Raw genomic sequence first — 13,300 nt, forward strand, 5'->3', positions numbered from 1 at the left:
ACATACCTCATGGGCTGCTTAGGAAAAGCACATGCAGAGGGAGGTCTTTCCAAGTTTGCCTTCAGAGGTGTCTTCTCTGTGTTTTTGCAAAGACCCTTCTTTATGAGGATCCTGTGCAATGGGGTGTCTGAATACCCTTTGAAACAACTGTTGTTGCTTATCTAGAAGGGATAATAATATAGCAATATTTGGAGTTACATGTATAGCAAGATTGAAGCTCTCTTTGTGTTTTAAAGATGGTTAAGGATAGGAATTCTAATCACCACTAAGAGCAGTACATTAAAGAAAGGGAAGATCTATTGATCCAATAATTTCTTTGGGAATTAATAACTTCAATAATTTTGTTCCCAATATATTATGGTGAGTTCAGTTAGGATATATCTATCTGATACCAATGCCTAAAAATCTCAGCTTAAAAAAAATTACTTACCTTCACTCAGACATAATTGCTGATTTTATTTATTTTTAAAATATATATGTATATTAAAAATAAAATTGTGTGTGTGTGTATATATATTTATTTATATATTTAGTTAGCAATAGAGCTTTATTTTCTTTTATTTACATGCAAAGCTGAGAATTGAACCCAGTGCCTTACACATGCTAGGCAAGCACTCTACCACTGAGCTATGACCCCAGACCATAATTGTTGATTTTTAAATAGAAAATGTAGTTGATTTTTTCCTTTTCATCCAGAAAAATGTAAATCCTACCATTGGACATGAGAACCTCCTTTGCTCAAGATCTTAATGAAGTAACACTTTTGGCTTTAATAATAATAATACCTTACAGTTTTATTGTGCTTTATAATTTGTGAAATCCTTGAGGGCAAAATCCATGACTTCAGAAATGTGGCCTAATTTGAGCTTTGTCAGGGATATTCATCTTATGGTAATTAGTTCTTTATAAACTGGGCTGGACTAAGTTAGTCAGTCACACCTGTCAGTGATTTTCCAGGAATGGCTGATTTCTTGGTAACACTGTGGGTTTTATTTTTACATTAAAATTAATTTCAGATGTATTTTTCCTCCATAAACAAATACCATCAAAGCATTTGAGTCTGGTTTTAAAGTATTTAGAGCTGATACTTTAAAAGTCCACCTTACTTCTGGGTGGTGCAAACTAGTAATCCCAGTGGCTGAGGCAGGAACATCTCGAGTTCAAAGCCAGCCTCAGCAATTTAGCGAGGCCCTAAGCAACTTTACAAGATCCTGTCTAAAATTATATATATATAAAATTTTATATATATATATAATGAAATTTTAAAAAGGGCTAGGGTTGTGGCTCAGTGATTAAGCGTCCCTGGGTTCTACCTTACTTATGACTGATTTTGGAATAAGATATGTAGGTTTGTTGAGAGCAGACTAACAATAACAAAACCGAGCGCTGCGCACAGTGCCAATCCCTTTCTCTTTCAGGTATTTTCAAGGTGTTTTGCTCCACCTTGCATCACTTCAACAGAGGCATGGGTCAGATATATGAGGTCAACAGCTGTGGCAACAGGGACCCTTCTGAGCAGCCGTACGGGATGATAAGAACCTTTTACATCGCTGCTGAAGAGGTAGAATGGGATTATGCCCCTAACAAAAACTGGGAGTTCGAAAAGCAGCACTTGGACGCAGGAGGGGAAAGGTACCGCTGGCGAAGCCGCCAAGTCTCTTCGTGGGAATGCGCATGCTCTGTAGGCGTTTATCACTGGTGGAACCCTGAAAAGGCCCGGTTTTTTTTCTGTCAGACAGAAGCTTTTACTTAGGAGCACAGATTAGGGAAGCTGCCAGCCTCCATCCTTGGAAGGGAACCCGAGGTCGTCCTGAGGGCAATCCGCAACAGGCTCGTACACCTTCCCAAGTGGTGACCGGTCTGCTATGACCCATGAGTAGATGCGCAAGCAGAGGGGAAAGGCTGGGGGAAGAGGTGGATCCCACAGCGATAATGTGACTGGGAAGACAGAAGGGGCCGGAGGAGGCAGAGAAAGTGTATAGATTCCAGGTGAGGGGCCCGGCTGCTGAAGATTGAGAAGCTCAGGGAAGGGTAAGAAAGGATAAGCCATGGTCTGAGCCTATCCAGGTGGGAGAAGCCAAGGAGGGGTGGGAGGCCTGTCTTGGGAGAGGTCTCTGAGTCAGGATGGGAAGAACAGATTTCTCTACTGGGCCCTGTACCCAGAATGTCTCCATGATTGACCCTTCTTGATAAGTGATGTCAGCCATTGCTACAAGACACAGAATCAGCAACGCTCCAGCCACATGCAGGCTTGTGAGTATTGGTCTTCTATTGCCCTCCTAGAGTCCTGTGGCCAAGCTCCCCAGGGTATCCTGGGATGGAGTGAAATAAGGAGGAAGTCAGGCACAGACTGCAGATCTCCTCCCCCGAAGTTAATACCCTCCACTTTGCAACAACCAGCTGCTTGGATATTAATCTCATATGCAGATGAGGAAACTTGGGTGCAGAGTTAAGTTGTCAAGCTGGTCTTTGGCAGAGTTGGAATTGAACATAGATCTTTTAAAAAGCAAATTCATTTTCTGCAACATACTATGTTCTTTTGTGGCCCCATTTTACCACCTACCCCCAACTGCTCCCCACCGTAGTCCCTATGGACACCTCATATAATCCCTCTCTGACTGTGATGCACCCAAACAACTCTACACACTGCTATTCCAAATCTTAACTCATTTGTTTCCTGTCTTGTTAGCCTTTGTTTTGAGGTTTCATATTCCTGGAAAAGAGAGTATAACAGTGCCACCTTATGGATAAGTGAAAACAAAACAAACAAAAAAATTAAAATGACTGTTGAAGATTTGCCTGGGGGATAGAAGGATTTCAAACACCCTCCATTATTTGATTACTTGTTAGTTAAACCAAATACCCATTCTCCAAGAAACTAGTGGTGCTAGTACATGGAAAAATAGAGGGTGCTGAGGGAAGGAGGGGTGAAAAGAAATAATTGGACCCCTTCCCTGCCACTCTGGTTATTCCTCATAGATGATAAGGCAAAGTGAGATAAGGCACATGTTTCACATATTCAAAGTACAAGTTCTATGGATAAACACTTAGCAAAGAATTGAAACGGTAAGTTCTCCTAGTGGCACATTTGTAGCACCTCTTTAAGTAGGATCCCAGTGACAAATGCCCCTCTGTACTCGATTTCTATGCCTCTGTATTTTGCCCCAAGACCATGGTGAGATCATATTTATTTTCTGAACCACCTCTTGATACAGGTTATTTCTAAAACATTTATTGTCCTAACCAGTACAGATCCTCTTCCCCACCTTAGGACCTGAAAATCTTTCTTTGAGATTTCCTAAAAACACACTGGGAAAGTTTTAGGATCCCAGAAAGGACTAATGAGCCAATCAGCACAATTCCAAGGGGCAAGTTTGTGAAGTGAGAAGAAATTTGAAAATGGAAATTAAGTTGCTGGTGCTCCCGAACTTGTGGACTAATATGTGTCTACTTGAACCATACTGGGATTCACCACAATAATAATCAGCTATTAGTATATGATGAACCCAGCATTTTGTTAAGGTTTTTACAAACCATATATTTTGGGATCTTTACAACACATTTGACCCATTTAATTAGCTTTTGCCCAGCATCCCATTCAACATCCTCATGAAATGATGATGAGATGCTTATATAGCACTTAAGTTGTGCCCAACACAGTTTTTACAGATACTAACTCACATGATCTGTGCATTAATCCTGTGGTAGGTACACCATTACCACCCTACTCTGCAGGGGAGGAAAGCTGGAAACCCATAGAGCATGGCTCCAGGATGTGTTCGGGTCACCATGCAAGCATGGTGGAAAATAAAACTAGAAGAAAAATTCTCTACATTTTGCAAACTCTTCAGTCTAGGGTAGAAGATGTATATGTATTTATTGAATATCTACTATGTGCTAGGCATTGTGCTTCACTTTTGGAGGTGAAACAATGTGGAGGACAGACAAGTTCCCTTCTTAAATCAAATTCATGGTCCATGAGAAAGATACAGAACAAACATCTAGAGTGAATCAATTTTAAGAGAAGGGAACTGCAGGGTGCAATGGAGATCACAACACAGCCTGTTTGGGAAAAGGTGGGAAGAGGGCAGGTGTCCAGTAGCACTGAAGCACTGTCCAGAACTCCAGGGAGTTTTCTGGAGGAAGTAGTCCTGGAGTTGGGATGTTGAGGAGGTGGGAAGCATTTCTTGATGAACCATCAACATGTATGAAAGCCTGGATGGAAGAGAGGGCACATCATGTTCAAGAGAGTGAATGTTTAGAATAAGCAGAGCAAGTGGGGGGGGGGCAATGATGGGAAATTAGGATCAGGAGGCTGCAAAGCAGATAATGGAGGGCTTGAGAGCCAAACCAAGGAGTTTTGCAGTGGGAAGCCATAAAACTATTTTCCATGAGGAGTGACTTGGTCAAATTCATAGCTTAGGGCTACTCTCCCTGCAGTGGAGAGCATAGAGGAAAGGGAGCTGCATGGGAGGCAGGAAGTGATGAAGAATGATTCCAATTAATTCAGGTAAGTGGGGCAGGTGGCTCTGTTTAGAATACAGCCAGTTAATGAGGTTGTGGGGACAAAACTCATCAAATTTGGAAACAAAATTGATATATTTTTCTTTTTCTTCCCTCTCTCCTTCCCTTCTTTCCTTCCTTTCTTCCTTCTTTCTTTTTTGAGACAAGATCTCACTCTGTTGCCCAGGCTGATCTCAAACTTGACACCCTCCTGCCTCAGCCACCTGAGTAATTGGAATTACAGGTGTGAGCCACCACACCCAGCTCTTTTAGATTTTTTTGAATCAATCATTAGTGACAGTATACCTTGGTGATAGATTAAATACACATGTAAATGTACACTTGATCCTCATCGTGGATTCCATATTTGTAAACTTGCCTATTTGCTAAAATTTATTTTTAACACCTCAATCAATTCTGGCTTTTGTTCTGGTTATTCAAAGATATTCACAGGGTGGTAAAAAAATGCTGATGCACACATTTCCAGAGGCGATCAACCAGAACATTCCTGCTTTCCTGTTTCAGCTCTCCTACTGTAAAGAAGTGCCTTTTCTTTCTTTCCTTCCTTCCTTCCTTTCTTTCTCTTCTTTCTTTCCTTCTTTTGCTTCTCCCTCCTCCTCCTCTTCTTCTTTTTCTAATTATTCTCCCCTCCCCTTCCCCTTCCCCCTCCCCTCTCTCTCCCCTTCACCTCCCCTCCCTTCCCCCTTGCCTCTTCCTTCCCCCTCCCCTCCCCCTTCCTCTTCCTCCTCTTTTAATTTAGTGCCATATCTTCTGCATTTGTGTTCTTTATTTTGGCTATTTAGCTGTTTAAGATGGTCCCCTTAAGAGTAGCACTGAAGCACTGTCCAGAATTTCTAAGATCAAGAAAATTGTGATGTGACTTATGGAGAAAATACATGTATTTGCGAAGCTTCATTTGGGTATGAGTTATAGTGCAGTTAACTATGAGCTCAATATTAACAAATCACCAACAACTATTAAATAAAGTGTCCTCAAACAGGAACACACTTGAAACAAGATAATTCAGTGTTCACCATGACTATCTAGAACATAAGAGCCATGAATAAGAAGAATCAGCTGTAACTATATTTGCAATAGGTACATACACAAAATATAACCTGCAAAGATCTTTACAAGTAAAAAAGAATGAGGTATGGAATGATATATATGAAACCTGGAAGAATTCAGGATGGTGAAAATGTGTGCACACTCATATATATGTGTGTGAGGTTAGGTAGTGCCTCAAAGAGAAGACTATCTCAAAGGGACCTTAAGAATCTCTGAGGTTGACCCCACTCAACACCTGGCAACAGTGGATAGCAATTGTTTTCAAGGGTGGACCATGGGCCATACTGGGCTGAACTTATCAGAACCTGAAGACCTTTGAAGTGCCAATTCCTAGCCCCACTCCCAGAGGCCACTTCCCTAGAGAGACCCTGGTTACAGCCAGGTTTGGGGAGCATTGATCCAGAGTACCCCCAAATCACTCTGAAAAACTTAATTTTTGATGCTTCCGATTTGCAGACACGGAGATATATTTATGAACCACACTGAAAACTGGATTGGCTCTCAGTACAAGAAAGTGGTTTACAGGGAATATACCAATGGAGAATTTGTGGAGATCAAAGCTCGACCACCGCGAGAGGAGCACTTAGAACTCCTGGGTATGGCACAGATTTCAGCCATGCACCGTCAGCCCCAGGCGTGTGCACATGTCTGAAGACACACACACACACACACACACACACACACACACACACACTTTCCTGTAAGACTGAGAAGGGACAGAGTAGCATGACTGCATTCATTCAGTGCAATATTTTCCTTATCAGGGAGTGTCCTGGGTCCTCAGCTCACACAAAGAATAGCATAATAAGACTACCAGATAACACTCAAACAGGAGCCCATTCCATCAGGGCAGTCTACTCAGTGTCTAATAATACTGAGCTTCTTTCCCATTCCTTTACTGAGCTAGAGAATTTTAATTTAAAACAAGTTGATGTCTCACAACACCAGGCAGTGTGTTTGTATGAGTTCTCCAAGGTCCTAGATTATCCATGCACAGTGCCATACTAACACACCATAAAAATATTTATGACAAAGGAGGAACCCCCATGGGAGATGGGTGCCAAGGGTGAAAGGTCTAGTTTCAGTTCGGGAGGCCCTGACCCATGCCCTCCGAACATACTGGGTCTGCCTGCAGCCTCTGCACTACCTGATGCCCAGCTGCCTGGCCTGGCCCTCAGATAAGCTCCCCCTGCTTTCTATCCCCATATTCCCTCACCTGGGAGACCTGATCCCATCTTAAAGACAGGATTTTAAAACAGAGGGCTAATCTAGAGGACTTCTTGAAATCCTTTGCTGCTTTAAAATACACAAGTTAACATATAAACAATATGATTTTCCACAGAACCATGACTCCTAGCTTGATGAATTATTAAATGCTCCACCCACCCTCCCCCTCACCTATTAACATTGGCACGCAAGCTTGTTTGTCATATCAAATGAATGAGTCATTCCCAGTGGAATCATTCATTTGGGCCCCATGTATCCAAAAACCTCTTAAGGAGAGGTGCTGGTCCTCCTGAGGCATTTGGGTTATGCTTGCAAAGAGCCCCGTTTGATTCCACTCAGTAAAATGAAAGAAATGAGTGACTTCATCAGAGGCAATACCAGCAGCCTTCAGCTAGGGGTGGGTGAGGCTCATCCACTTATTTTCTTCAGTTCAGGGAGAGTCCTGGGATTCTAAAATACTCAGAGGGCATGGAAGGCATACCTGGGTTCAATCACACTGTAAATTAGAAGCCATCTTCTCTTACTCACCAGTACAGCAAGTCATGTACACTTCCAGTGGTATACAAATAATGATTTTAATAAATGGACACGCACACCTATCTCTGTAGCTATGCTCATACTGAATGTTTAAAAACAGTAGAAATTTTCTTTTCTAGTTTTTTTCATTAGAAAAGAGTGGTTTTCAGAAACTTCTGGATTCATGCTTAATGTTTTCTGAAGATATTTCTAGTTCAACAAATTTTAGATTTATTTACTCTTTTAGTGGTGTTTATCAGAAAAGCAATCAAACCCATTTGGACCAGTGAAGAATGAACAGGTTGAATATCACCAACCCCAAGTATATCCGCCCCCACCTATGCACATAAAATGCACAAAATGCCCAAGAGAGAACCATAGGGATCTGATCTGAGGTGCTTCCTTATGGCAGTCTACTTACTTGTAAGCTGGGTAAGGTCTCATGAAGACCTTTTTGAGTGCTATACTCTGCCAATGTGGGGTGTCATGTTCTGAGCATCTTGAGGTGACAGGCATCTGGCATGGTGAGGGTCATTGCATCATAAGGCTAGCACAGGCTCTCTCTAGAGGGTTGTGGGCTCATCTCCTTGGGCATGCAGGCTGGTTGCTTCCAACAGAAAATTGCACAACTGAGGGTCCAAAGAGTACATGGCCTCCTCAAGGTATCCACACATCCAAAAAATGCATTAGACATGCATTAGTGAAATGATTGTGTTGATCATAAATCAATGCATAATTTCTTATTCCACTCATTCCAAATATTTTAATATACATTATTTCATGGGATCCTCCTCATTATTATTGTATTCATTAACCAGAAAATAAGCAGTTTCAGACTCACCAAAGGTCACACACAGGGTGACAACTGAAAGTCACCATATCATATGAATATGCCTTTTCTTAGAAATTATTTTTTAGTAGTAAAGTTAAGCATATTGATCCTTACCTGTTCAATGCAGTGAAACAAGTATTTTACATAGGTTATTTTATTCCACCCTTACTTTAACCCCATGCCCATTTTATTGATGAAGATTTGAAACTCAGATTACATGACTTGCCTAAGGCCCCTCTAGTAAGTGGCAGAATATGAACCTAGGTTGGTCCCATTACTACACACTTCATGATATTTATTTATTTATTTATTTATTTTTGATATTTAATTCTATACAATATTGTCCTCTAAAGGAAGTGCACTAATGAAGAAGCTAACCCTTGTTTTATTCTCTAATACTACCTACATTTAAATTACTTTGATATTGGAAAGATCAATGATAATGCACACAGACCTGTGTTTTGCCTTTAGGTCCAATGATTCATGCTGAGGTGGGTGACACCATCCTGATCATATTTAAGAACAAAGCCAGCCGGCCCTACTCCATCTCAGCCCAGGGTATAGAGGATATGGACAGTGGGAAGCGACTCGATGTGCCCATCACAAAGCCAGGTATGAAATGCCAGAGGTCTGCTTCATCCTAATGTGGCCACAAGACCTCACCCTTTTGTGATCTATGAAGAGTCTTGAAAAGCTCATCTTAATGTCAGTGTGCTTCTGGCCTCTCCTGGTATGAAATCTTCTTTCATCCATTGACCAAGAATTTAAAAAATGTCTAGGACCCATTAAGAAGCTCGTAGGCTAGTAAGAAATAATAATGGTTAACACATACTGAGTGTTAAACTTGTGTCAGATGCTATGCTTTATGTTTAAGCCAAAAAAAGCAACAAATGAAAAACCCTTCATTTATCTTTACAACAGCCTGGCAAGGTAGGTGCTAACTCATTTAATCAATTCTGACACCATAAGTGCCCATCATTATTTTATCTGTTAATGAAAACCACGATGCCAATTACACATTAACATGCTACAGATTGAACAATACATTTGAACTTCAGATTGAACAACACTTTTGGACTTCAGACAAGTTAAAATGTAAAAAATTTGCATCCTGTAACAGATGAAATATGGTATTATTATGTCAATTTAAAAAATAACTAAAGCACAGGAGGGTCAAGAACTTGGCCAGGTCCCTTTTTTGTAATGGTAGAATCTCAGTGTGCTTGACTCTAGGACCTGAGCTATTAACCACACATTTCTCTCAAGGTGTTAAAAGTGAGGGGTTTTTCCCTGCACCCGCAAGGTAGAGGGAACTGTGACCACGCACAGAGCAGGCCCAGCGGCCTGCTGAGGGGCAGAGCTGCCCCCCACCCCCCGCGCCTGCCAGGTAGGTGGAACTGTGACCACAGACAGAAAAGGCCCAGTGGCCCGCGGCGGGACAGAGCTTCCAATCACTCCTGCAAGGTAGGCGGGCCTGCGACCCACCGGCAGAAGAGGAGCAGCGGCCTGCTGAGAGGCAGAGCCGCCCCCTCCCCCTGCACCGGCAAGGTAGAGGGAACTGTGACCACGCACATAGCAGGCCCAGCTGCCTGCTGAGGGGCAGAGCCACCCCCCACGCCCCGCGCCTGCCAGGTGACCACCGACAGAAAAGGCCCAGTGGCCCGCGGTGGGACAGAGCTTCCAATCACTCCTGCAAGGTAGGCGGGCCTGCGACCCACCGGCAGAAGAGGAGCAGCGGCCTGCTGAGAGGCAGAGCCGCCCCCTCCCTCTGCACCGGCAAGGTAGAGGGAACTGTGACCACGCACATAGCAGGCCCAGCGGCCTGCTGAGGGGCAGAGCCGCCCCCCACCCCCCGCGCCTGCCAGGTAGGGGAACTGTGACCACGGACAGAAAAGGCCCAGTGGCCCGCGGCGGGACAGAGCTTCCAATCACTCCTGCAAGGTAGGCGGGCCTGCGACCCACCGGCAGAAGAGGAGCAGCGACCTGCTGAGAGGCAGAGCCGCCCCCTCCCCCTGCACCGGCAAGGTAGAGGGAACTGTGACCACGCACAGAGCAGGCCCAGCGGCCTGCTGAGGGGCAGAGCCGCCCCCCACCCCCCGCGCCTGCCAGGTAGGTGGAACTGTGACCACGGACAGAAAAGGCCCAGTGGCCCGCGGCGGGACAGAGCTTCCAATCACTCCTGCAAGGTAGGCGGGCCTGCGACCCACCGGCAGAAGAGGAGCAGCGGCCTGCTGAGAGGCAGAGCCGCCCCCTCCCCCTGCGCAGGCAAGGTAGAGGGAACTGTGACCACGACCACGCACATAGCAGGCCCAGCGGCCTGCTGAGGGGCAGAGCCGCCCCCCACCCCCCGCGCCTCCCAGGTAGGTGGAACGGTGACCACTGACAGAAAAGGCCCAGTGGCCCGCAGCGGGACAGAGCTTCCAATCACTCCTGCAAGGTAGGCGGGCCTGCGACCCACCGGCAGAAGAGGAGCAGCGGCCTGCTGAGAGGCAGAGCCGCCCCATCCCCCTGCGCAGGCAAGGTAGAGGGAACTGTGACCACCATCAGAACAGGCCAGACCTGCAACCGAGAGACAGAACAGGCCCAGTGGCCTGAGGAAGGGTAGAGCCGCCCCCCCCTGCGCCTGCAAGGTAGGCGGACCTGCGACCCACTGGCAGTACAGCCCCAGAGGCCTGCAGAGGGGCAGTGCTGCTGCCTGCGCCTGCAAAGTAGACAGAACTGTGACCACCGACAGAACAAGCCTAGCGGCCCGCAGAGGGACAGAGCCGCCGCCCGTGCCTGCGAGGGAGACTTTGCAACTATACAAGACCAATATAAATATATAGGGGGAAAATTCAATAGCACAACAGTTTCACCAAGTAGAAAGGAACGCGAACAGTATGAAGAGACAAGGAAAGAAAGGACCACAAGCATTGCAGGTCAACTCAACGTTAGAAGAGGTAATAGCTGCAGCAGATGGAATGTCAGATAAAGAATTCAGGATATACATGCTTCAGATGATCTGGAGTCTCAAGGAAGACATCAGACAGCAAAATCAGACAATGAAAGATCACTTCAACAATGAATTACATAAACAAATCCAAGAAGCAAAAGATCAACTATACAGGGAAATAGAGGTTATAAAAAACAAACAAACAGAAATCCTAGAAATGCAGGAAGCAATAAGCCAACTTAAAAACTCAATTGAGAATACTACCAGCAGAGTAGAACACTTAGAAGACAGAACATCAGACAATGAAGATAAAGTATTTCAACTTGAAAAGAACATAGACAGCTCAGCAAGACTGTTAAGAAACCATGAGCAGAACATCCAAGAAATATGGGATAACATCAAGAGACCAAATTTAAGAGTCATTGGGATACAGGAAGGGACAGAGTTTCAAACCAAAGGAATGAGCAATCTATTCAATGAAATAATACGAGAAAACTTCCCAGACTTGAAGAATGAGACAGAACCCCAAATCCTAGAAGCCTACAGGACGCCGAATGTGCAAAATCATAAGAGACCCACACCTAGACACATTATAATGAAGATGCCCAACATACAGAATAAGGAGAGAATTTTAAAAGCTACAAGAGAAAGGAAGCAGATCACATTTAGGGGTAAGCCAATCAGGATAACAGCTGATCTTTCAACACAGACTCTGAAAGCTAGAAGATCCTGGAATAACATATTTCAAACACTGAAAGAAAATGGGTTCCAACCAAGAATTGTGTTTCCAGCGAAATTAAGCTTCAGGATGGAAGATGAAATTAAAACCTTCCACGATAAACAAAAGTTAAAAGAATTTGCAGCTAGAAAACCATCTCTTCAAAACATCCTTGGCAAAACATTACAGGAAGAGCAAATGGAAAATAACAATGAAAACCAACAGTGGGAGGTAGGACACTAAAGGGGGGAAAATAATCAAAGAGGAAAACAAACCATGTTTAGTAACATAAATAAACAAATATGGCTGGAAGAACAACCCATATCTCAATAATAACCCTAAATGTTAATGGCTTAAACTCACCAATCAAGAGACACAGGCTAGTAGAATGGATCATAAAACAAGACCCAACAATATGCTGTCTACAGGAGATGCATTTGATAGGAAAAGACATACATAGGCTGAAGGTGAAAGGTTGGGAAAAATCATATCACTCATATGGACTTCGGAAACAAGCAGGAGTATCCATACTCATATCAAATAAAATAGATTTCAAGCCAGAGTTAATCAAAAGGGATAAAGAGGGACACTACATACTGCTCAAGGGAACCATACACCAACAAGACATAACAATCATAAATATATATGCCCCAAACAATGGTGCAGCTATGTTCATCAAACAAACTCTTCTCAAGTTCAAGAGTCTAATAGACCACCATACAATAATCATGGGAGACTTCAACACACCTCTCTCACCACTGGACAGATCTTCCAAACAAAAGTTGAATAAGGAAACTATAGAACTCAATAACACAATTAATAACCTAGACTTAATTGACATATATAGAATATACCACCCAACATCAAGCAGTTACACTTTTTTCTCAGCAGCACATGGATCCTTCTCAAAAATAGATCATATATTATGTCACAGGGCAACTCTTAGACAATATAAAGGAGTAGAGATAATACCATGCATCCTATCTGATCATAATGGAATGGAACTGAAAATCAACGATAAAAGAAGGAAGGGAAAAGAATACATCACTTGGAGAATGAACAATAGGTTACTGAATGATCAATGGGTTATAGAAGACATCAAGGAAGAAATTAAAAAATTCTTAGAGATTAATGAAAACACAGACACAACATATCGGAATCTATGGGACACACTGAAAGCAGTTCTAAGAGGAAAATTCATTGCTTGGAGTTCATTCCTTAAAAAAAGAAAAAACCAACAAATAAATGATCTCATACTTCATCTCAAAATCCTAGAAAAAGAAGAGCAAAACAACAGCAAAAGAAGTAGAAGGCAAGAAATAATTAAAATCAGAGCTGAAATTAATGAAATCGAAACAAAAGAAACAATTGAAAAAATTGACAAAACTAAAAGTTGGTTCTTTGAAAAAATAAACAAAATCGACAGACCCTTAGCCATGCTAGTGAAGAGAAGAAGAGAGAGAACTCAAATTACAAACATACGGGATGAAAGAGGCAATATCAC

General features: G+C 43.2%; 1 protein-coding gene across 1 annotated transcript in view; it reads left to right on the top strand.

Annotated features, from left to right (window-relative positions):
• Positions 1–13,300, top strand: part of Hephl1 (hephaestin like 1) — a 77,230-nt gene that overhangs the window by 46,987 nt on the left and 16,943 nt on the right. The window contains exons 12-14 of the mRNA XM_058584968.1: positions 1,419–1,632; positions 6,028–6,167; positions 8,618–8,758. Coding sequence (XP_058440951.1) covers positions 1,419–1,632; positions 6,028–6,167; positions 8,618–8,758 — 495 coding nt within the window. The remainder of the gene's footprint in view (positions 1–1,418; positions 1,633–6,027; positions 6,168–8,617; positions 8,759–13,300) is intronic.

This window comes from Marmota monax, unplaced genomic scaffold (genome assembly GCF_021218885.2).
Source record: "Marmota monax isolate L192 unplaced genomic scaffold, Marmota_monax_Labrador192_F-V1.1 WCK01_AAM20220418_F8-fsc00104, whole genome shotgun sequence".
Taxonomy (NCBI): Eukaryota; Metazoa; Chordata; class Mammalia; order Rodentia; family Sciuridae; genus Marmota; species Marmota monax.